Below are 22,469 nucleotides of genomic sequence, written 5' to 3'. Positions count from 1 at the left end.
GAACTTTCCGGACCAGGGCACGTCGGCGTTAGCTGTAGTTCATGCGCGAGCATTTGTTACTCCGTCAATGCTGTAGGTTAATGGCTGCGTACGTTTGTGGGCATTCGTGTGTGCGTGTGGGGAGGGGATTCCCCTGCCTAGATTGCAACAAGTTGGCGGAACGAGCGGTGAAGGGAGGGGAGTGACGAGGCCTACGCTCGGTACATGTGCTCGGCATTAAAGCCACCGGAAGAGCTTTGAAGACACCTCTCTACCTCGCGCGCCTAGCTATACCTTCTTTCACTTTGTTCTTCCGTTAAATTTTTATATGTCGTTTCTCCGGTGGCGCTTCTTTCTCGTTCGCGAAGGCTACAATTTGCCTGTCAGCGCCAATCGTGGCTGCAGTGTGCAAGGTGCGCCTTCTTTCCACATGATCGAACTCGCACCTGGCTTCCGATAGCTCCGGTGTGGACATCAGACTCGTGGCCCAGATGAAGCTGAAAGAGAGAGAACGAGGAGGAGAGAAATGTTGAAGCCTGAGAAGGAAGTGGCGTATTAGTATACCGGTGTTTCTGAGAAGGCGACCCGTATTTGCTTGGTGCGCGAACAAGCGCTGAGGAACTGGGCGGCGTTTCCTAGGATCGCTACAGGAGGCGCATATATATATATTATAAGACGAGATGCTCCTTGCGTGCGCAGAGCTATCGGGTTCAAATTGTGTAAATGTAAGCTGAATGGAATATGCAAGAAAACGAAATCGATATCAGAAAACGTTCTAGGGCCTTTGTAGCGAACGTTCGTTCGTCGTCCCTAATATTATAGCGTGATATTTATTTTTCTCAAGGCAGGTAATGTGTGCGATAACAGCTCTCAATGTCGGCAGATTGCCCTTGGGTATCGGCGATGTTTAAATATGCCGAGAACAGCGCTAAATCTCGCTGTTCACGCGCGCGCACGGACGCACACAAGCAAGCACATATTTCATTCAAGAAAAATGCGATACTTTCTCTTCTCTGCCGCAAGTGTGCGCCGGAACAAAAGACAAAGGAGCCGTAACCTGAAGGTGCGGATTATTTGGCGAAGAAAGTGGCAAGGGGACTCAGGGAGGCCGTCGTTCGCGCACCCAGTGTTGCGGCTGTAGCTATATTGCGCGTAACTGGACCACGAGCACCGCCCTCTAGTACGCATTCAACGCCTCGGGCTCATTGCGTAAACGCGCGACCGGGCCGCTTCAGCAATTTACTTTCGGGCTTTCCCGTGGCTTCCATTGTCTCGGGGCGCTCATTTTACGTGTGCACGCGGCCATGTGGAAGCAAGTCCGACCAGTCAGTGTCGTTGAGGAGTCGGCATAGGATTGACGAAAGCAATCTCTTCTTGTTCCTTCCCGTCGCACAGAGTATATGTAGCGCAGCATTGTTTCCTCAATGGACAGTTCTGCTTCTATTCCGCTAGATATTGTCCCAATGACAGGAAATTGACTCATAGCTGCTATTTGACACAGCGCGCGCACTTCTCTTCTTGCTCTCATTGTGGAAATTCTTCTCGCCCTTTGCCGTTGCCTCAAGGCCCCTCCGTCGTCTCCGTGATCGAACACTAGGCGTGAGAAATGACGGTATCGTTTCGAGTTGGGCTTGTCGGCGTTTTATGGTTACAGGGGGGCCAACTCTGATATCCCACGAAGTGAGGTCCAAGACACACATCTTTGCAAGTATGTCTCTCCTTTGTGCCTCACTTCGTCGAATATCTGAGCTGTTGCCCTGCAAGCAGAGAAAGACACGCGGTTCGAGATTTGCTTCCTAACTCGGCACCTTGCATTCTCGTGAGGGAACTAGCGCGCTCCTCGACGTGTTCCATGTGACCCGCCGAAGCGTGGTTCGTTGACGCCCATTCTTTGTATAGTCTCTCTGCCTTTAATTGTACTAATACTTGATGACACAACTGATGCATTTATACAAAACCGTCCACACTTACAAAAAGAAGTAGACATATAGTTTGGTTTAATTTACACATTACTTTGGCCTCATCGGTGGCTCTCGTACCAGCACATCCCCGAGTCTTCGCAGCACGACGCCGCGGTCACGTTTCGTTCTTGACCAACAGCACACGAGTTCTGGCTGGGCGAGAGTGTCTCCAGGAACGGCAGGCCAAATAACGAACGCGCTGCGCCGGTCTAGTAGCATACACTCGATACCGGCGGGCCAACGTTCAACGAGACACGAAAATTTGACCAGCTTTAACTGATGGCCGAAGTGATAGCACCGCGAAAGCCTCGCCCTATCTCAGTCACTGCACCGAGCTGATATACAGTACATGTCACCACCGTGGCGGGGCGCGTTTCCTTTGTTATCCGTCGCCCCTCTGGTCGACTGGCCAATCGCCGTTTCTGCTATCCCTGAGGTCATCGTCGCCATCATGGGTTGCCGCTTGCTCTGACGTCAGACAAGTCCGAGGGGCCCCTATAGCGCCAGTGTCGTGTTAGCCGGCGGGAAGAAATGTGTGATTCGAGTGGCCATGTTTTGGACGCGCGTGTTTTGTGCGCGACAGTTCTTCACTGTTCGCATGTCGCTTACGAGGGATGTTTGTTCCGAGGCGTCTTTCTTATGAAAGTGGATTAGATCAACCGCCCCCGGTGTATCGGGTCCCTCCATCGCGGCAAGAATGACTTGCATGGACTGGTTGTGCAAGCGCCTCTTGTGGAGCGCTGAAGTTCCAGCCACGGTGAGAGAGACGGAAGCTGGATGTGCCGCGGCGCTCTGATTGTGTTCTTCGACGCTTCGTGCATCTATACGTGCCGCAAGTCGGTGCCCGTGGGTGATAGTCGCAAAACAGTTTCCTAGATAGTCCAATCGCAATGGCTAATGTAATATTATGAAAGTCGGCCGGGCAGTAACAAAGCGTTCGTTGTTTCGACACTGTTTCGTAGGCTTGAGCACCGGGTTCTCACTTTCTTTTTTTTTTCTCGTAATCCGAAACGAGAGAGAGAGAAAGGGGGTGTGTCTGTAATTAGTCAGTGACTCGGACTCAACTATCGGGCGAAACTTGCCAAAGTGATAGCGGGCTAGCTTCACAATCATAAGATAGCGTAATGTGATCAGTTCCGGGGTGAATTCCTTTGCAAGAGTCGCGCGCTGGCTAAGACCAGGTCGTTGGCGCCTTTTCACCGCGAAATGCTATTGGGGGTCCGAGGAAGTGCTAAAGTATGACAACGTGCTCCGGTAGGGCTGGATCGGTTCGACTTCTGACTCGACCTGCTCGCAGCGAGTTATAAACGAGCTGACCATACTTCGTAGACCTCTGCAAATCGGCTGGCTAAGTTCTTGCCGTTGGGCTATCCTGAAACTCGGCACAAAGCACGCACACGCACCAACATACGCACGCGCACACGCGCACGAAAACCAGTGCCGTCCTATATGTTTCCGTTTGTGTTCGTCGCATGCATTTCCTTGAACTTAAGTATGTCAATGCCCGCTAGCTTGCTCAGTTAGTTCACGCCGTCTAAAATAAGAAGAACGACTAAGCGTGTAACCGTATTAGCTACTCGGTTTATAGATCGGAATGCCAGGGCGCGGTTGCCAGGGTGTACAGGTGAAACGTCCCCGGGCCCCGCGCTCTCAGGTGGTGCGTCACGGACGTCTCAGTCCTGTTTCTTGGCGCCCATAGTCGCATGCCACCGTCTTTTGTGACCGTCTGGACGTCGTCGGTCGCGTGGCAGGACCTCGACCCTGTCTCACTCTTTTCGCGCGAAAGCGGCTAAGGCGTGTGCATTACGCGTCTCGTGCCAATACTCTGCGCGTGCTGTACTTCGCCTTTGCGTCCTCCTCCCTTTAACCCTTTGATCTGCAGGTGACATGAAAGAGCGTCACAGCAAGGGGTTAACTGACAGCCAGCGACAAATTGAGTGTTCTAGGAAGGCTGGATTCCGTACCGGTAGACGGGGGAACCGCCGCGCACGGTATTTCCGAAACGCCGTGCAATGCTCGTGTACGCATGAGGGTAGTGTTCGTCAGGTCGGGCGGTGTGCAATTGCGTGCAGTGTGGCCGCGAAGCAATGGACTAGGCACAAAAGTAGACAGTATGCGTTCGTTCCCGAACTCTTGTTGGCTCTTGTGTCGGAAATAAGCCGTGCTTTTTTCTTCTTCCCCTCTAGAATCTGTGTGAAATGGGTGCCGGTCAACGCTTCGCGTTTCTTTACGGCCAGAAATTCCGCAACCTCGTTTTTCGTTCTGGCAGTTACAAAAGTAACAGCAGATGACGAGCACATTCCTCCAATTATTCAGTGCCAAGTTCATCGCCCTCTCATCCAATTCATCACTGTTCACTTTGTTGCAGAACGTTTGATTTTTCTATGCATGTACTTAAAATTAGGTGACCGCTAAGGAACCTCGGGTAGTAAAAATTAATCCCTAGCCTCCCACTAAGGCGTACCTGATAACCAAATCATGGTTTTGGCACGTGAAACTCCATAACTATAATTTCAGCGTGCCACGATTGCTTGTGCCAACTCTTGTACGAGATGTAGAAAAACCATTTAATATATGACAGACTGCCAGCTTGCGTGGCCGTTTACATGTAAACCAACGTAGTAATGGGCAAAGGGACACAGTCTGTGGCAGATTCTTTGATTTATTTGATTTCCTTTGATTTAGCCATTGCCTATGTTTCAATGTAACACATGTACAACATGATTGAATGTAGCTTGTGTCGTACGTCTCTGTGCATACACCTGTTATCAGCATTCTTCTCTCGTCAAGCATCACACATCGCATTTGTCCTTGCGGTCATGCGTACGCGCCTCACGCTGTGCATCCGCCTGATTTAGTGTTTTCATTTCGGCACAGCGTGTGAAAGGTGCACTGCACAAACATAAAAAAAAAAAAGAATTGCAAGACGTTAAAATTTTGACATTTACGGTGCACATGCACGAACAATGCATAGGGTTACCCCTTGCGTAAGATGAAACCAAACACAACTGTATGCGTCGCCGTTAGTTGCATAGCATTTAATTAACTGCTTCACTAATGCTTTGCTCGACGTAGATTCAAATATGAGCGTTGGATCTGCGTAGCTTTTCTTTTTAATCGTGAAAAAAAGAAATGCGCGGTCGTGACGCAACTGCCGGGTTTAATCTCCCGCTGCACTGTACTTTGGCACCCGCGGCCGAGCTCGGTTGTACCCTGCTGCACGTAATTGATGCGGCCAATACGCGTACGCGTGGAACGGACCACTCGCGGCCGACACGTGCGAAGCTCAATCTTGGATGGGATCTCCGCATCTTCGTACAGCTCGTGTCTCCTTCCTTGGACGATAGTTCCGAGACCCCCCTATCCTCCCTGTGGGCATTGTTGAGCGTGCAGCCCAGCGGTTCTGCCGAACCTCGACGTTCGGGGAGGATTTCGCGCTAATCGGTTTGCGGGGGTCTGCGCAACCGTGCGCGCGCGATTTTCTTTGCGTTCGACGCCCTCTATGTCGCTGTTGCTGCAAACCGAACAAACTGGAGGTCGTTGAACCGGACCCACCAGCGCGTAGCGTTTCGTAACGTGCATCCGGACAGTTACAACCGCAACTCTTTTGGCCGGGTGAGCAGGAACGCTGGATGCAGAGTCTCCTCACGTGGCAATCATTGACTGTCTATACCTCGAGGCGAGGGCCTGAAATATTTCGTGGCAGTAGCGCATGCCGGATGTTATTTCAGGAACGAGCCCTGCTTTCAGTTTTGGCTCTGTCAGCGCCGCCATCTTGTGCTCGTGCTACTGTTACTAAAGGCAGCAAAGGATAAAGATTAGGTTGAGCCAGAATGGCGGATTGCCCTTGTATTACAACTACGCCGCCCTCTTGCTGCGAGCAGAACTTTAGTGAATCAAAATCAGCCTAATAGTGCAAGGCGTACGAGAGCGTATGTTGGCAGACTTGAAGGAGGGCAGCTATATCAGCACAACGAGTGGTATTTAGATCACTAGCGCTCGTGGCGACATCTCGTGCGGGGCTGCGTTCACCTAAAGTGCGCGCTCATCACCTGCATGCGACCACTAATCATGCTGCTGTCAACACGTTTATGCCGCCAAATTAAACGCCTAATCTAGTTTGCGATTGAGACAAGTAGTGACTCACTGCTGCCATTCCCCTCTGCTCCAGCATCACTATTGTCTCTTATCACGTATTCTTGCCGCTTGTAAACATACATCTTCGGAGCCCATCCGTCGCTTGCTCACCACCACAGTTTCCCACGCATTCTGTCTGCGCTGATCGAAAAAGACCTTAACTATCACTATTTTCGGTTCCAAGGATTTTTCTGGCTGCTGCCTCTGCTGGCAAGATGTTATTCGGGTAAAAAGCTCGCATGTTGCTGCTGTAAAAATGATCGATGTTGCTTAGAAATTTTGGGTGCTTAATCGGTATTGGTCATCGTATGCCAGCGGAGAGAAACAGCTGCCTTCCGTGCTGAGTGTAGGCTGCATGACCAAGGAGCCAGATCCGCATATTCTAATTGGATTTGGGCTTGTTTTGTTGAGCAGGCTTCTTGTAAGCTGTTTATTTTTTAATTGGTCCAAGGGTGAGCAGGGTGACGGTTTGGGAGCTGTTCAGTCATTTCTCTCCCTAAAATTTATCATTTGGTTTGATATTTATCATTCGGTTTGGTTTTCTAGGCTCATGGTGAAGTTTGTGTCAGTACACCTGACTGCCGGAGTATCCGCCGAAGCATCATCACGCCATAATAAGACAGATTAAAGAATAAAAAATGATTGATAGTGACAGTTAGTGAATGGTAACGTTGTAATATATTGGTAGAGGTTAATAATGACTAGTAATGACTGATACTCACTACTAATAACTTGCAATGAATACAAATAACTCCAAAATGACCAATATGTCTAACGACGGCTTGTAATGACCATAATTGATTAGAAATTACTAGAAATGTCTAGTAATGAGCAGTAATGACTAAAATGACTATTAATGACTTGTAATCGCTACTAATGACTACGAAGTGACCAATATGTCTAACGACGGCTTGTAATGATCACAGTTGATTACAAATGAGTAAAAATGCTTACTAGTGAGCAGTTATGACTAATAATGACAGAGATTACTTGCAATGACTAGTTATGACTATGAAATGACCAATATGTCTAACGGCGGCTTGTAATGACCGCAATTGATTACAAATGAGCAACAATGCTTATAGTGAGCAGTAATGACTAATGACTGAAATTACTTGTAATGACTAGGGATGGCTTTGAGGTGACCAACATGTCTAACGACGGCTTGTAATGACCACAATTGATTACAAATGACTAAAAATGCTTAGTAGGGATCAGTAATGACTAAAAGAAAGAAGAGAACGAGAAGAGACAAAGAGAAAGAGGCGAATGATAAGAGGAGGAAGAATAGGCTTTCGCCGTTCACCTTTTAGGAGAGATCTTAAGAGACCCTGTAATTTTTTTAAACTTGCACTTTTGCACATAACCTGAATTGGTATTTTGATTTCGGTGCGGTGATACTGGTAGGAAACTAGAGGAGTAGCCTATATAAAAGTGGTCAGCGTCATTGCTTAACGATTAGTTTCTCAGTGGGCTTTCGCAGTTACGAACAAACTCGTCATTATCACAACACACACGGGAATGCTCTATATCTACAGGGTCAAACTAGCCAGATTTAGAAATGAACTGTTGGGTTGAAATATTGCGCTTGTGTTTGGGAGATGATTTGGTCGAATCGTCGGACTTATCTATACAGATTTGCTTCAAGACGGCACACCGCTTATTGGCCTAAGTTCATGCACTCTGGAAGAGGAACGCTTCAAGACAAGTGCATTCAGGAAGTCTTGCTGACGATCACGATGTGACAACGCAGTAGCATAATTAAATCGCTGGCTTCCACTCTTCGTACTCAAAAATTTTCAAGTGAACATTAAAAGCAGTACTTAATTTACCTTTCTCTGTTTAGACAGTTGGCGCCATAGCCGCGGTTTTCTCTAATCGGTTGGTCTCGCCACTGCTAGCTAGGTCTCATAAAGTGAGTCGTTTGGGTGAAATAGAAAAGTTGACAACTAAAACACTCTTTCTCTAAAGCTGCTTCAAACTGTGCGACGTGTTCTCTATACTTGATGCAGATGGTGAGACGGAGCGACTCCAGCAAGGAGGAAACTGATCTCGATCGGATTCAGGACCTCTTCCCCAGTGACAACCTCCGGCTTCGCGACCGCGACCCGCTGTCTCCGGTGAGTTCGCGTTGTTCACTTTATTCCGCGATTCGTCTTGAACACGTTCCCAAAGCCACGATGTCCCGTACGCAAGGCACTCGTTGAATCGTTGACGACATGCATTAGAATAGACAGAAATCAGTGTATTTGCGAGTCAACCAGCGCCTTCAGCGTAGCACCTAGTGAGACATAGCAGCGTATAGCTGCACTCAATCGTACAACATTTGCATGAGTAGGAATGCAGCAGTAACGTTGTCTCGCGAAGGTGATCTTGATGGCGCACGAATGCGACTTGACGTGCTGGAGTCAGCATTGCAGCAACAGCAGCAGCCTTCGGGCAGCTTTATAATCAATGTGGTTTACTTTCGTTTTTAAAGTACCAACTCCGCTCCGTCTATTAGCTTGTAGCCGCTGTAATAGCAGCTTTCACAAGCAGATGCCTTAGTTGCGGCAAAGGAAGGTAGACATAAGACGAGTGCTAGTACGCTTACAGACAACCTACGTGCTAGTGTGTACCACGTAGCCCAGCAACGCGTTCTATTAAGCCAAGGTAATGTTCTCCGTCGCGTACACTCACGTACTGATATGCGCACAACAAAGCTTCCCGCCCATTGTTCGAGTTAGCGCGTGACGATTGCATCCCTGAAGCTGACTTCTCCTCACTAATGCAGTGCTAGCGGAGAAGCCAGATTCGACGAACGCTTATAGTTGGGGAGGCGCGTGCAGGCGTAAGTTAGGTTGCGAGGTGCGTCGCTTGTGTGGGAAGTACTTGGAACGTACGCACAGAACAATAAATTCGCAATGAGAAAGTTGTTACCGGGTGTTTAAGTATGTTTGGAGATGTCGCCTTTATTGACGGGGGGCAAGGGAGGGGGGGAGAGGAGGTGGCTTAAGCAACGTATGTCGAACAGCTCTAGATACCGCGTCTCGCTGAAATTGACAGACCCATGACAGAGAAACTATACACTGTATTGTGACACTTTTTGTCGGAGATCATGCGCGAAAATGCCAGATTCTTTTCAGCCGTGCTCCAGGCAACATCACGTGACAATCACGTTACGTAGACAAATTAAAATTTTCGCTCTCTTAAGGAAGTGTGACACGCCCATAAACGTTTACCTTCTATTTTCAAAGTAAAACTAAGGTACCGACTGTGAAGGTATCGCTTTTCCTTTTTTCAATGGTAAGTTTCCGTTCCTTTCTCAAACAGCGAACATCTTGAAACACAGCGCTGCAATATATGAACATTTCAAGTGAATGGCCACACACGTATAACGTACACACCTTTCTTGCTATAGCGCTCTGTTACGCTGTGAACAGCCCGCCCAAGCCGAGGCCAGCGGCACTTAAACCGCCCACGTGGGCTGTCAGAGCGGCCCTCTGATTAGTAGGCGGCTGTTTACGCGCGTCACCTTGCGCCAAAGGGGAGCGGTATGTATGTGCAAAGGTATGTGCCTGCAGAAAGCATGCGTGCGACTGCGCTCATTGCGCAGCGCGCTGTACCCTTCGGCGACAACTATAGGTGTACAACCGCATTGAGCTGGTGATGGTTGCCGCGCGAACGTGTCAGCTGCCGCAGCACACCACGTGGTAATTAGAAGGCGCAAACCGTTTACATGCGTCACCACGCGAAGCCGCTGTACCACTCGCGACAGGGACCACCCTGCGTGACTTCGCGGGAAAAAATGCCCACCACGTGATCCTGACTCGTTTCCTTCAATGGCAGCGACTTGGTCGCTTTCTTTCTTTGCTTCTCTCTTTCCTTCTTTCGCTGTTTTGCGTAGCCTCCGCGTTTCCGGTCTTTCACGCATGCCTCGGCTTGAGCGAAATTGAGCGTAGTTGCCCAATATCCCCCCCCCCCCCATTTTTTTTAATATGTTCAGCGAACCTCTGGTGACGCCGAAGTTGTGCATCGTCGGTTACGAAGCGTTGTAACCGGCTACGAGTTATATCAAATGCGCGTACTTAGTTGTGGTTTCGTTTTCCTTCTTCTTTCTTTTTATTTCTTGCTTGGCAGCGTCGCGAAACATGATCTCACTTTCACAATGCGCCTGCGACTTAGTTAAGATCTACCTTGTGCTTGAAGCGGTGGTGGGTTTACTGCTGATTTTCTTTTATTTGAATAATTTGACTCATATATCAACCTTCCCTCACCCTCCTTCTTGTTTTTGTTTTCTTTTGCCCGTTTTGCAGCGGAAGGGCCTGCTTCGAACAAAGTCAGCGGCTGCATCAAAGCTGCACAGAGCCCTCTCTGGCAAGTCGAAGTCCGTCACCGACATGTAAGTGCGCCTCCATTCGTGTTTACTTCTCAACGCCAGCTGTTTTCGTCATAGCATATCTTAAAGGGATACTAGAGATACGCTTAATCAGTTTGTGCTAATAAAGTACGCTTTCCGAACTCTGCGTTCACTAATTCCGCGATATCGTTGGGCTGCTGAGCACGAGGTCGAGGGATCGAATCCCGGCCACGGCCGCCGCATTTCTATGGGTGCGAAATGCGAAAACACCCGTGTACTTAGATATAGGTGCACGTTAAAGAACCCCAGGTGGTCGAAATTTCCGGAGTCCTCCACTACGGCGTGCCTCATAATCAGAAAGTGGTTTTGGCACTTAAAACGCCCATAATTTAATTTTTTTTAATTCCGCGAGAACAGCTAGAAGAGAAAAGCTAGGTCACAGTTCCATTTTTCTTATGTTAATTTCGCGCCGAAACTCAAAGGCTGGTGTGACGTCACGGATTTCAAAGTATCTCCTCGTATTTTGGCCATTCTGGGCTCCGTAAAAGTTGTTGAAAATTGCTCATTTCAGTCATTGGCTCCGTTATTATGCGGTGAAATTCATATTTACTGATAAAAAGCTAACTAGGCCGTAGCAGACGCCGTTATAATGACGTCACAGCGTGGTGTCACTAGATGGAAAAAAATTCTGCTTTGCAGTGCCGCGCAATACTTAATGAACGCACCCGAGCCGAAGGTGTGCCACGCGCTTTGTTTTGAAAAAAATAAATCCTGCGTAGATAATGGCACGCGTACGTATACTTAAACAGCGTTCTTGGAAGAAGTGCTGTTTTTCGGCCTTGAGTAATTGCGGAAGAGCGCGCCCGCGTAGTAGTAGTATAATATGTATCTAGGGCCGCTTCCCCTCTGGCCCGAGAAAACGTTGGCCGCCTCTGTAATGAAAGTGGGGAGGGACGCGCGGTCATTTTCACCGCGCAGCAGGCTCCGTTTGTAACTGGCGCTGTGGCGGGCTTCACTGTAAAGGCGGGGGTGGAGAGAGAGAGCGTGCGCACGCGCGCGCGCGGATGTTTTGTTTCTCTCGTGAATTATACACACCGGCCAGAGAAGGCGGCAACGCACACCTTCGAAGAAGAGCATCGAGAAACAAAGACGAAAACCAGCTAAAGAGAGAGAGAAAGGGGGTGTAAATGCGTGAGACGGTTCCGGCCATTATAGCGGCCTCCTCTTGGGTTTCAATGAGGAGCTTCCTCTCCCCCGACGCGCCGTTCCTCTTGCTGCACCCATACTTGCGTTGGCGTCGTGACGTTTCGCGAGTCGGGGTCAGGTTTGGCGGCTGAGCCCAGCGCGGCTGGGTGCGCGTGCTTTGGGGCACCCCTGGGCGACCTTGAGGGAGACGGCCGGCCTTTCTCCGGCTTCTGCCACCATCGTCGCCGCGCCCGCGGGGCGCGACTTGCAAGGCAGGCGGAGGCGCGCGGTGGGTCTACTTCGGCTGAAGCCGTGCGCGCAGTTCACCTCGGGGGAAGTGCTGTTCCGCTCGGTGAGATGGTGCTTGACGTGTCGGCCCCGTAGTCGGCTTCTTCAAACTAGCTGTAAGGACGGACTAATGATACAAGAGGAAGGAGGAAGAGGGGAGTGGGTGGGGGGGAGGTGACAGACGAGATGGGGTTCGGTGTCCGCTTAGGTTGCATCTTAAGCAGCGGCAGTTCAGCCGCGACCAGCGTCACAATACCTCGTGGCAAGTGAGCAGTGGAAGTTTAGCGTTGGACCTCAGGCGCTCGATCTCCTGCAGCATCTCAAGTCTGTTCCACAGAGAAGCGCTGCTAAGTTTGGTTCGTTTCGCCCCAAACCGCAACGTCGTTTGAGGAATATCCAACGTCCCCGCGGTTTTGAAGCAGTTTTTTATCGCGCCGTCCGATTCTCATCACGTGCGGCTAACATAGCTAACGTAGCTGTTGTCCGCCATCATATTGGCGCGCAGCTGAATAATCTCTAGATAAACTATGTCACTGCGATTACGTTGTTTGCCTCAGGCACTGCGTACACCTACGGCGGCGAAGTCTACTTAGCAAACATTGGTCTCGCTGTTTACAAGAGACAGAGGTTGACTGGCAGGCGGCCACAGCTGTTGTAGTACATCGTCGCTAGTGGCAGTTCGTGCTCCATATACAAGCCCTGTCAATTATCAAGCCAGGGTCGTTCGCCGAATCTCCTATTCTTTACTCACTGTTTCCTGTAGAAAGTTTCTTGTATCGAAATAAAGCTAATCTAAAAGCAGGCAAGGGCCGCACAAGAACTCATTTCGAAAGCTGACGAAAAAAAAAAAAAGCTTTTATGTAGACTGAAGGAACGTCAACAAAGAACTCAAGGCCATATTACGTGTTGGGCAGGATTCGCGGTAACAGAAACCGGAGTGCACCGTGGTCGGTAAAACCGAACGGCCGAGTCGTTTCACTGCTCCCAACTTAACAAACAAAGAAAAAAGACCGAGAGGGAACCTGGATTTTGAAAGTAAACACGAAGAGGAGTGAAACGACACAGAAAGAAAATTCAATTTTTTCGAGCGCACGACACGCGCCGTCCTGTGCGAATGAAGCGACGTGGCGCGTAGGCACCGCTGACAAGCCGGCCTGAGTGGTTGTCGGGGAAAAAGGAAAGGAACGGAGCCCGAAGGCCGTTCAGGTTCCTCGGCGCAGGCGAAGCAGCAGCAGCAGCAGCCCACTTGGCTCCGTGGGCAGCCCTTGAAGCCGTGCCTACCGGCCGGCCAGTCCGGCCGGCCATTCCGGCAGAGCTGCATGGCTGGCTTGCGTAACCGAGGCGCTTGCGTTCTTTCGCTGCGCGCGCGCTCCTTGTATTTGCTCGAGGACGATGGACTGGCTCCCTCCTTTCTTCCCCGTAGCAGGCGGCCGCTGATGATTCCCCAATGCGCCGCCGCTCATCTTTGCCGCTTTTATTATTGAGCGCGGTTTGATTGACCCCGAGTTATGCCTGGGCCTCGCTCTGCGACCCGCGCAGCGGCTGCTCGCAGAGGTCCCGTGACGTCCTGTGGGCGGCGGGGTGTTTCACTCTAAGCACACATCTGCCGGGTCATCTATTCGCTTTCGCGCTGCTATGCGCCCGCATTGTTTAGTTTGGTCTTCTGTGCATCACGGTTCGACCAGAGGGGGGGGGGGGGGCGAGTCGCATTGCGCTGATAGCGTTATTGAATCATTCGCCTGATTGACAGCTATCGCAACAAAGGAGAAACGTTGTTTACCGGCGCCCGCCTCTGTCCAAACGCTGATTTCTCGCCGAGGATCGATGGAAGAGGTCACGTGTATCCGAGACGCGCACTGGCGCCTGCACGGTGGCCTTTTCGGCATACCTATGAAGCGTGCTGGTGAAAGCACCTGCGCGTAAGAGTTGTTGAAATTGCTTTTGCAACTTTGTGTTTAGTTTGACTACAGTTTTAGGCTTAAAGGCGTGAAGTGCCCACTGAATCATGCTGCTACCCGCACCATATAATTTTTGAATCGCATCTAGGTATTTCTGTTGAAGCGGTTGGAGAAAGAGCGAGCTATCAATGCATCTCTAACAGCCTAGCGTAGCTAGTGTTTCGCGTAGATTTCTGAATTTTCGCTTCGTTCTTTCCTGTTATGCTTTTGTGCGTGTGTTCCTGTGGAACTAGCGAACTCGGAAGGTTTGGGAGCGACGCCGTGCTTTTGTTCCAGATGTCTTATTGCCCGTCGATGTTATTAGGTCCGTTTTCTCTATTGTTCTCTGTCTGGTCTCTTGTGTCCTTGCGCATGCGTGCTATTGTTTCGCGTCTATACCGTCGGCTGCAGTACTAATGAAGTAAACGCTGTTTTCATCTTATCTGACCGAAACCTGTTTGAAGATAAAAAAGACACACGCATTCATGGCAGGCTGTTACAGTTCTCGTCCACTCAATACGTCTTCTCTCTTCTCGCAGGGCATCACCCGGTAAAGACTGCACCGCCGTTTTCCAGGATGTAAGCAGGTCGTCCGGGAGCTGCGCGCGCTACTTCATCATGGATGGGCCGGCCCAGTTCTCCATTGTAAGCTTCAATTGATTATAGTCGCTTCATGTGACAGCACATGTGTACAGTCTCGTGCACGATGCGCTTATTATTCTGCGCACTAACCAGTGGCATCGCATGAATTGGTGCAACGTGATTTTCGTGCGCTGACGTTAACTGTTAATACTCTCGTCTATCTTCCGCAGTATGCGTTTTCTTCTTTTACTCGATGACGTTTTCCGTACCAACCAATCGCAATGATTTCTTTATAAATTATTTGCAGGGACTCCAAAACCAGGAGCGGCACCTGTTCCTGCTCAGCGATGTTTTGCTCATCGCAAAACCTAAGTAAGTATACAAGTCAGCACCCGCCACCGATGTCTCAGTGGGTTTGGCGAGGGTGCAGCAGAGTGCGAAGTTGCAGATATATTTAGCTTTTTCTCAAATACCGCGGTCCGCAAACTTCTGCGATACATGTATATGCACAAATGAAACACTTCGTTGTCCATCGGCAATGTCATGTCATACGTCACGCACTTGCAACGTTTCACTTGTGCGCGGATCAGGTCACGGGGTTTTATATGTTCAGAGCGCAGAACGGTGAACTTGGTTCACATTATCTAGGTGCCTAAGAAGTGGAACAGCTGCACACTTCGCTTATCGGGCGGTAAACTTGGGCAGGGGGAGGGGTCTCTTGCACAGTTGAGCTGATCGTCCCCGCGTGGCGCCCTCTTCCAGGTCGTCTGGCAACTACAAGCTAAAGGAGAAGGTCCGCACTTGTGAGATGTGGCTCTCCAACTGCCTGGCGGACGTGAGCGAATCGACGCGCTCCGCGGACACCTCCTTCGTGATTGGCTGGCCCACCACGAACGTCGTTGTCACCTTCAGGTGAGAGCTGCCGCACTCGCTCAGTGGCCTTGGCGTTCGGCTGCTGAGCGCTAGGCCGCAGAGTTCGAATCCCGGCCGCGGCGGCCGCATTCCGATGGGGGCGGAATGCAAAGAGAAACGCTCGTGTACTTAGATTTGGGTGCACGTTAAAGAACCCCAGGTGGTCGAAATTTGTCCGGAGTCCTCCACTACGGCGTCCCTGATTATGTGCCAGTGTGCTTCTTGGGACGTTAAAAACGAAAGAACAAAAAGAAAATAAAGTTAAACTGCGTGCAAAAGTACATATAGTCCGGTCGCCGCGTACGCATAAAAGGCAACCGGCAGCGCCAATAACGTTACACTAGAGAATCCTGTTGGTGTCATCAACCTTGCGTGCTACTGCTGAGTATTCAAGGTCTCGCGTTCGACTCTCGGCCGCTGCAACCGCGCTCAGGTGGGGGCGGCAGGTAAATACGCTCGTCTGCTTAGATTATTTTGCACTTTGGAGAACAGTCTGCACGTCTCTATACCCTTTTCTCTCCTCTTCCCCTTCTCCCTTCCCCCAGCGTAGGGTAGCCAACCAGACTCTTTAATGGTTAACACCCCTGCCTTCCTTATATCCTTCTCTGTTTTGGAGAACCCCAGGTGGTCGACATTAATCTAGAGTGCCCCGCAGCTTTAGGGACGGTACAGCCCAGCAACCGATACTTTCTACCGCATCCCAACATTCCCGGTTCTACTGCACATCGCTGACTTCATGCTTTGTTCGGGTTCCTACCCGTTCGCCAAAACTTAGCTTTGTAATCTAACCACCGTAAACGTCGAAAAGGCGACTTGTATTGAGTCTTCCTTGTATTTTCCACTACGAAAGCGTCGACTGCGCCAATTTATGGTGCTTAATTCGCCTATACTCTAGCAAGTTTCCAAGTGCGGAGGGTTATACGTGCCAAGCGCAGAGCGCCGTAGTCGATGCCTGTGCCACAACCTTGGCACGCCGTGCAGTAGCGCATTGTTTTATATCTCGCCGGAATCATTCGATCGCGCTTAATTTGCCGGCCAGTCTTAAAAGTTTATACAGCTTTTCTCCGAACACACCTTGAACCCTTACGGCGGGACACGTACGCGCGACCGTGCGCATGCACCGGGATAGCTTCTCTGACCTCATTTATCACGTGTCCCTCCCTCGTAATAAAACTCTCCGAAGTCTCGTAATCGCCTAAAGTTCCGACACGCATGGCGCCGTAATACCGCGCGGTTTGCGTTCATCGCGCATATATATCGCGCGTACAGTCCCTCTCGACGTTATGTCTTTCTTTCTTTTTGGGAATCTTCAGAGCATCTTGGCTATTACAGGCAGAGACGTTCTCGAGTCTGCCACGCCGGCGAAGGTCACGCCGAGGCACTGCGTCGTCTGTTGTAATCTCGTGAATGTTCACCACCCCAGAAACTTCCCACTCCTCGGTTGCGTAGAAACTCGTGTTGGGGGGCGGAGGGGTTGCGTTGCACGCGAAAAGAAAGCGCTCGAAAGGCATCGAAAGCTATGCAGCCGGCGGCGCCGGCTTTTCGGTCCTTGTCACGCAACTATAGAGCCGGCTTCGTAGCTCTTATAGATCAGAGAAGGATGGCGGTGCCTCGCTCCCTTTTAATGCGTCTCGTACACTGCGCGGCCTAAAGTGACTGTGGCTGAAGCCGATCGTACTCTTGGATGTGCTTCCGGCACGGCGGCCCCAAATGGGCTCTTAGTGGGACGGTCAGCAAAGCGGGATGTTCGGAATTGGGGGCTTCTCCGCCTTCCACTACACCCTCCCTGTGCGCCGTCCGTCGCCGTCAGTTGGCTGCTCGGTGGGTCGGTCCGGTAGATGGCGTCCCGTGGGAAGTTCGGGGCAGCGACTGCAGATGGCGCGTCGGCTTCGAGAAAAGAGCGAATGCCCGTGCGCCTCTCTATTAAGGCGACAGATGAGGTCTGCCGCAAGCGTGTGCTTACGCAACTTCGTAACGAATGTGCGCGTGAAACTGGAGCGTTACGTCGCACGCTTCGAAAGTGCGCTGGAGAGTATGGGAGGGTCTAGGGCTCGGCTCGTGAGCGCAGAAAGTTGTTTAGGCTATAGTTTCTTCTTGGCGGAGCCGGTGCTTTTATTGCACGGTTTATTTCTTTCCATTCTTGTGATGGAGGCATCCCCTACCCCTAAAGCCGAAGCTTCCGATACGGCAGCTTCAGGTTTCCAAGTTCCTTCTTAGTTTGATAAACGTCCGCTGTTTTTCCAGGTGATGCATTTACTACGCGGTATAGACAACCGCCATTTCTCTACAATGCCATAGCATATATCATTTCCTATATTGTTACCTCATCCTAAAGGTATACCTTCTACTTCGTAATATACTTTATCGTAAATTACCGCCTGGGCACCTCCCTTTTCTCAGTCGGCATTTCATGTGGCCACGAGTTGGCCAAAGCAAGCGATAAAAAGAAAAGTTAGCACTGACTAGTATTACTCTGAAAACTGTATGCAGAAAAGAGAATGCGGTCGTTTCGTTTAGATGCATACGCGAGAATTGAGTACGTCGCCGGCTTTGCACGGGCGGTCAGATGAACGAGGCAACTTCGAGGAAAGGCGTATAGGCGCAGACAAGCCAATTTCTCGTAGGGAGCAAATTGAAACTTGATTAATGTCGCTCAAAACGCCGGCACGACATCACTTCGTTTTCCTACCACCTCTGTTGCGAAATTTGAGCAGAGCGATTGAAGGAGGGAGGGAGGGTGGTAGAGTGGTGGACAAAGCTGGCTCGAGATTAAGAGCTGAGCCGCACGTTCCCACTCCTTTATGCTGATGGATAACACTGCGCGATCTACCTTCCCCGTTCTCTTAGCCCTTAACAACCTCTTGCTCCACATTATTTTTCAACGCATGCAAGTTGGCGACGCCGCCAATGCAGATAAGAAAAGGGCGTTGTCCTCCAATTCCGCGCGCCACGAACTCGAGCAGGAGGGCTTCCCTGCCGTTGAGCTGCGTATTCGAAGGAGGCAAGCCTCCGGGGCCTTTCGCAGTTGCTGGCAAGATGCTCACGTGGGTCATGTTTTGTTCGGGAAGGGTAGGCAGAGGGAAACGCTGAAGCGCACAAACCTCGCGAAGTGTCTTTTCGCCGACCTGATCCGTTCTCCGCTCCGGGCATGCCTGATGCCGCTAGCACGGCAACCGTTCGCCTCTCGCCGTTGCTCTCACTCGGTGTTCCTCTCTCCTTTCCCTACCAACCTCGACTCGCGCAGCCCGATCGAGAAGTACCGCATAGAAAACAAACCTAGCCGTGGGCGTCGCGTTTTTTATACATGCGGCCCTTGCGCATTTAGGTCACGGGGCTAAGGCCGCCTTTGTTTAATTGCGCTCGCTCTGCGCGCGAGTACTACCGCGGCGGCGCATCGCATGTTCGAGCACTCACTCACGTGGACTGAACGCGATTTCTTCTTCTTCGCCCTCCTAATTATACACGGTAGGCGCGGTGATGAGCCCGCGCGGCTTGGCGACTCTACCTTGGCACCCCCGCCGGGAGTCATCACCTAAATTGTCTGCCGCTCGCAGCGGGAGGAAAACGAACTTTCGTTCGCGACGACCCACATGTGATTACTATTTATTTCTATCACTTCGACGTCCCCCACCACCCGCCGTCGTCACGGGGTACGGGGGTCTCCTCGCGTTGCGTGTGAGCATGGTCGCGCAGGGGACACGCCCTCGACGAGAAGTGCTCTCGCCTCCGTCGATGTTGGAGCGTGAAATCGGCGACTGATTGTCCCCGCCCCGAAGAAGACACCCTCCACACAGACACAAACACGCACGCACACCTTTCTGTTTCCGTGCACGCGGAACCGCCCTTCTGCGGCGCAGATTACGCCGCCTGACTGACCTAGCGGCACAGCTTGTTGAATCGATCTTTCGCGTGTTATCCGCCGATTGGGTCCCGCAGCTTTTTCTTCCTTTACGTGGCATTAATCTGTCGGCCCGCCCTTCGAGTTTGATTCACTGCTTCCCAAAATGGACTCGCCAAGCATAGCTGCTCCGTATAGTATCGAAGAAGAACGAGAAGAAGAAAAAAAAATCGAAGTAGCGTGCCGATTGAAAACTCATTGCCTCCACCGTCTTTGCCTATAGCGTGCGCGTTGGCTGGGGTTTTCGAGTTGTAGCACGCGTCTGGGAGGAGAGTCGTCCGGCCGCCGGTCGCCGGCGCAACCCAAGTGGGTCGTCATTAAGGACACGGTGGCTTTTCCTTCTTGCGAGACAGTGGAAGCTTGTAAAAAGAAACACGCGATGATTCATGGCTTTAGGAAAGTCAGTTTCGACGCAGCGGTCAAGCGCCGTTAGATCGCTTATCAACATCTGAACGTGGCTTTTCTTTTCTGCTTTACCTACAACCGTCGCCTCCACTTGACGGTGATTTTTCTTTCTGTACAAGTTCGCCAGTTGACCGCTATATCCAGCTCACGCACCCGTGGATATGTCGGTCGTCTTCTTACGACAATGCGTAGGATTATCTTCCCTTATCCTTCAATAACGACGTTATGTTGGCCGCTCCCACAAATAAGATGGAACAGTGCGCAGTAGGGAGTGGGGTCATGTGCATAAGAAGGCACGGCGCGGTCGCTAATCAGCCTGTCTTTGAAGACAGAGAAAATTGCTTTATCTGGGAGCACCGCAAGCGTCTCCTAGCTGCGTGCGACTCTCACTCCATCCTCGTGTATCGCTAGCGGACGCGTATACAGAGGGGAGGAAGGTTCCACCGGCGTTTGCGTCAACAGCGTGCGCTCGATGAGGTAATGGAGCGTCAGCCAAGGTCGGAAGAATCGTAATTTCGCCTGATGGCACTGCCCCGGCAGCGCGTAATAGTCGGACTCGAAGAGTGCACATTACGCTTCGGTTAGCCCGTTTCCCGTCCCCTGCCTTCCGCACTGTCATTTCAGTCTTGAGAATCGAATCATCGCAAGCCCGCAAGAGGATGGCGCTACAGTGTTTTCTCTCAGTGCGGCGGGACTGTTGTGCTCAGTGCCTCGCTGTTTACCGCATTCATTCGAATATAACACGGCTTCGATCTTGTGCCGATATCCAGTGGAGGTGAAAGCATCGTATAATCGTATAAATAAAAGTATATATATATATATATATATATATATATATATATATATATATATATATATATATATATATATATATATATATATATATATATATAGTACAACAGAGGTACTAGTATCACTTGACGCGTCGGTAAGTTGTCTTCTTCGTCGAAATTGTTTAATTTTTAGTCTGTCGTTTGGTTTAACAGGATTTGGTAAGTGCAAACAGAAGCTGCTGCAAATGTCGTGCCCTGTTTGGCGCTGGCTACACCAGCGGCCCTAAGTAGTCACGCTGCAAACGTGCTACAGCCAGTCACCGAGCGACAATGTAAGGCAGGGTTCGCACCCTTTCCTCAAACATAAGCGGCCCTATTAATTTAACGTTTCTCTTTAAAAGAAGAAAAGAAAATGCTATTGGCTTAGGTTTTAATAATTACGGTGTTTGTTGCATGTTGGTACGGCGGTGGAGTCCACTTGGTGTCGCTTGTACATCGTTATCGCATGTAGAAAGACGCGTAGCTTCCATAGATGGTACGCAGATGCGTGACGTCGTTATAATGTTGCAGCTCGAGTTGATGTTTGGGCCCGGCATTCACAAAGCTCATCGAAGAGTTCGTGCGGTAGTAGGAATGAAGGAAAAATGGTTAATTTTACAATAGTTGCACTGGCTCTGGGTACGGACGCCCCATTCCATGCAGGAGCATATTAAACATCTGAGTTCACATCAGGACACGTCAGGACACGTCAGCCCCTCTCCACCAAGTCTCCGCATTTAATACCGTCATCTTCCCTAGGCGACTAGACTAGGGAATATGATGACTGTATCCCGGCCAATTGCAATAGCGAATCGGTCGCACTATCCCGCCCATGATATCACATCGTTCAGCTGCATTCCACCTCCGATGGTGCTAAATATGACCCCGCATTATCAGCAAACGCGCAGTAATCTTGGAAGCCGAGGTCGAAGCCGTTCCCACGGTAGCATTTGACGTTGGCCCATTTCATCATTAGTTCAGGTTGTCAGGTACTGGTAGAGGGACCTTTCGTGGACCCGCCAACCGTCGGTGACAACGCTGCGTTGACTTCTGGATCGGCGCTGATGAATGGGTGGTAATTAGTCGTCTAATTAAGGCCCTTGGTCGTGTTGAGACGTAACAATAAGCACGAACGTTCCCTGGCAGGTAATCCTGAAAGCACGAGCTCGTTTTTCACTCCTATAGCCTTCCGCCTTAGTCGCTGTCCTGCCGTCTGGCTACGCGTGTTCCAAGGGTCGCCGGCGACTTGGTGGTAAATGAACAGCTACAACGTCATGTGAACAGTCGATGAGAGACAGATGCGAAACTGTGCATAGCATAGTGGGCAAGGGCAAAACGTTGCCGGTACAAGGCGGGTATTGACAGACTTCGAGACCCCCGGAGGGCATCGCACCCGCGATAGCGAATTCTTCCCTTTCCCAGCTCCCTCGGGTGTACGTGATATCGAACACGTCGTCGTTCCCGCTAGGACTGCAGCGCGCGCGCGCCTTGTTGATACTGCACGCAAAAGCTGTGCCAGACAAAAGCAGCGACAGATTTGCGTCTGGAAAGAAACGGACTGAGCAAAGAGGGAAAAAAATAACAATAAACCGTTACAAGGTGACGGCGGTAGGGAGGTAAAGGAGCGCGGAGCGCCTCCGGTGCCGACGAGGTGCATTTCCCCGCCGACGAGATCTCCCTCCTCGCGTCTACGGCGTCTAGCTGGGGCCCGCAATGGGCTGCCACTGGTGATTCTTTGCGCCGTGGGCTCCCGTCGCCTCCCGCTGTCTGCGCGTACGTGGACTCCGGCACGTCGTCGCGCCGTAGCGTCTTTCGAACGTCCGCAAACAAACCATCCCCCCCCCGCCCCCCCCATCCGTGCGCTTTCCCGTTCAGGGACGATACGGAAGAAACGAAGAAGGCCTGGGGTTAGCCTCGGGGAAGGCGGCAAGCAGGCGCCTTTTTCAAATCGGGGACGCGCTTCCTTGTTCTTTCTATCGCTGAAAGCGTTGGCGCCGCTTTCCTGGCACAGCGACCGACAGGCTATCGGCCGCC

General features: G+C 50.9%; 1 protein-coding gene across 4 annotated transcripts in view; it reads left to right on the top strand.

The window, feature by feature from the left end:
* LOC142585251 (uncharacterized) overlaps positions 1–22,469 on the top strand; it is a 788,133-nt gene that overhangs the window by 746,379 nt on the left and 19,285 nt on the right. For all 4 annotated transcript variants that reach the window (XM_075695850.1, XM_075695854.1, XM_075695851.1 and 1 more), the window contains 5 exons: positions 8,090–8,197; positions 10,373–10,458; positions 14,366–14,471; positions 14,716–14,780; positions 15,171–15,320. In XM_075695850.1, coding sequence (XP_075551965.1) covers positions 8,090–8,197; positions 10,373–10,458; positions 14,366–14,471; positions 14,716–14,780; positions 15,171–15,320 — 515 coding nt within the window. The remainder of the gene's footprint in view (positions 1–8,089; positions 8,198–10,372; positions 10,459–14,365; positions 14,472–14,715; positions 14,781–15,170; positions 15,321–22,469) is intronic.

The sequence above is a fragment of the Dermacentor variabilis genome, chromosome 6 (assembly GCF_050947875.1).
Source record: "Dermacentor variabilis isolate Ectoservices chromosome 6, ASM5094787v1, whole genome shotgun sequence".
In the NCBI taxonomy this organism is placed as follows: Eukaryota; Metazoa; Arthropoda; class Arachnida; order Ixodida; family Ixodidae; genus Dermacentor; species Dermacentor variabilis.
This window is presented reverse-complemented; position numbering and strand designations above follow the sequence as displayed.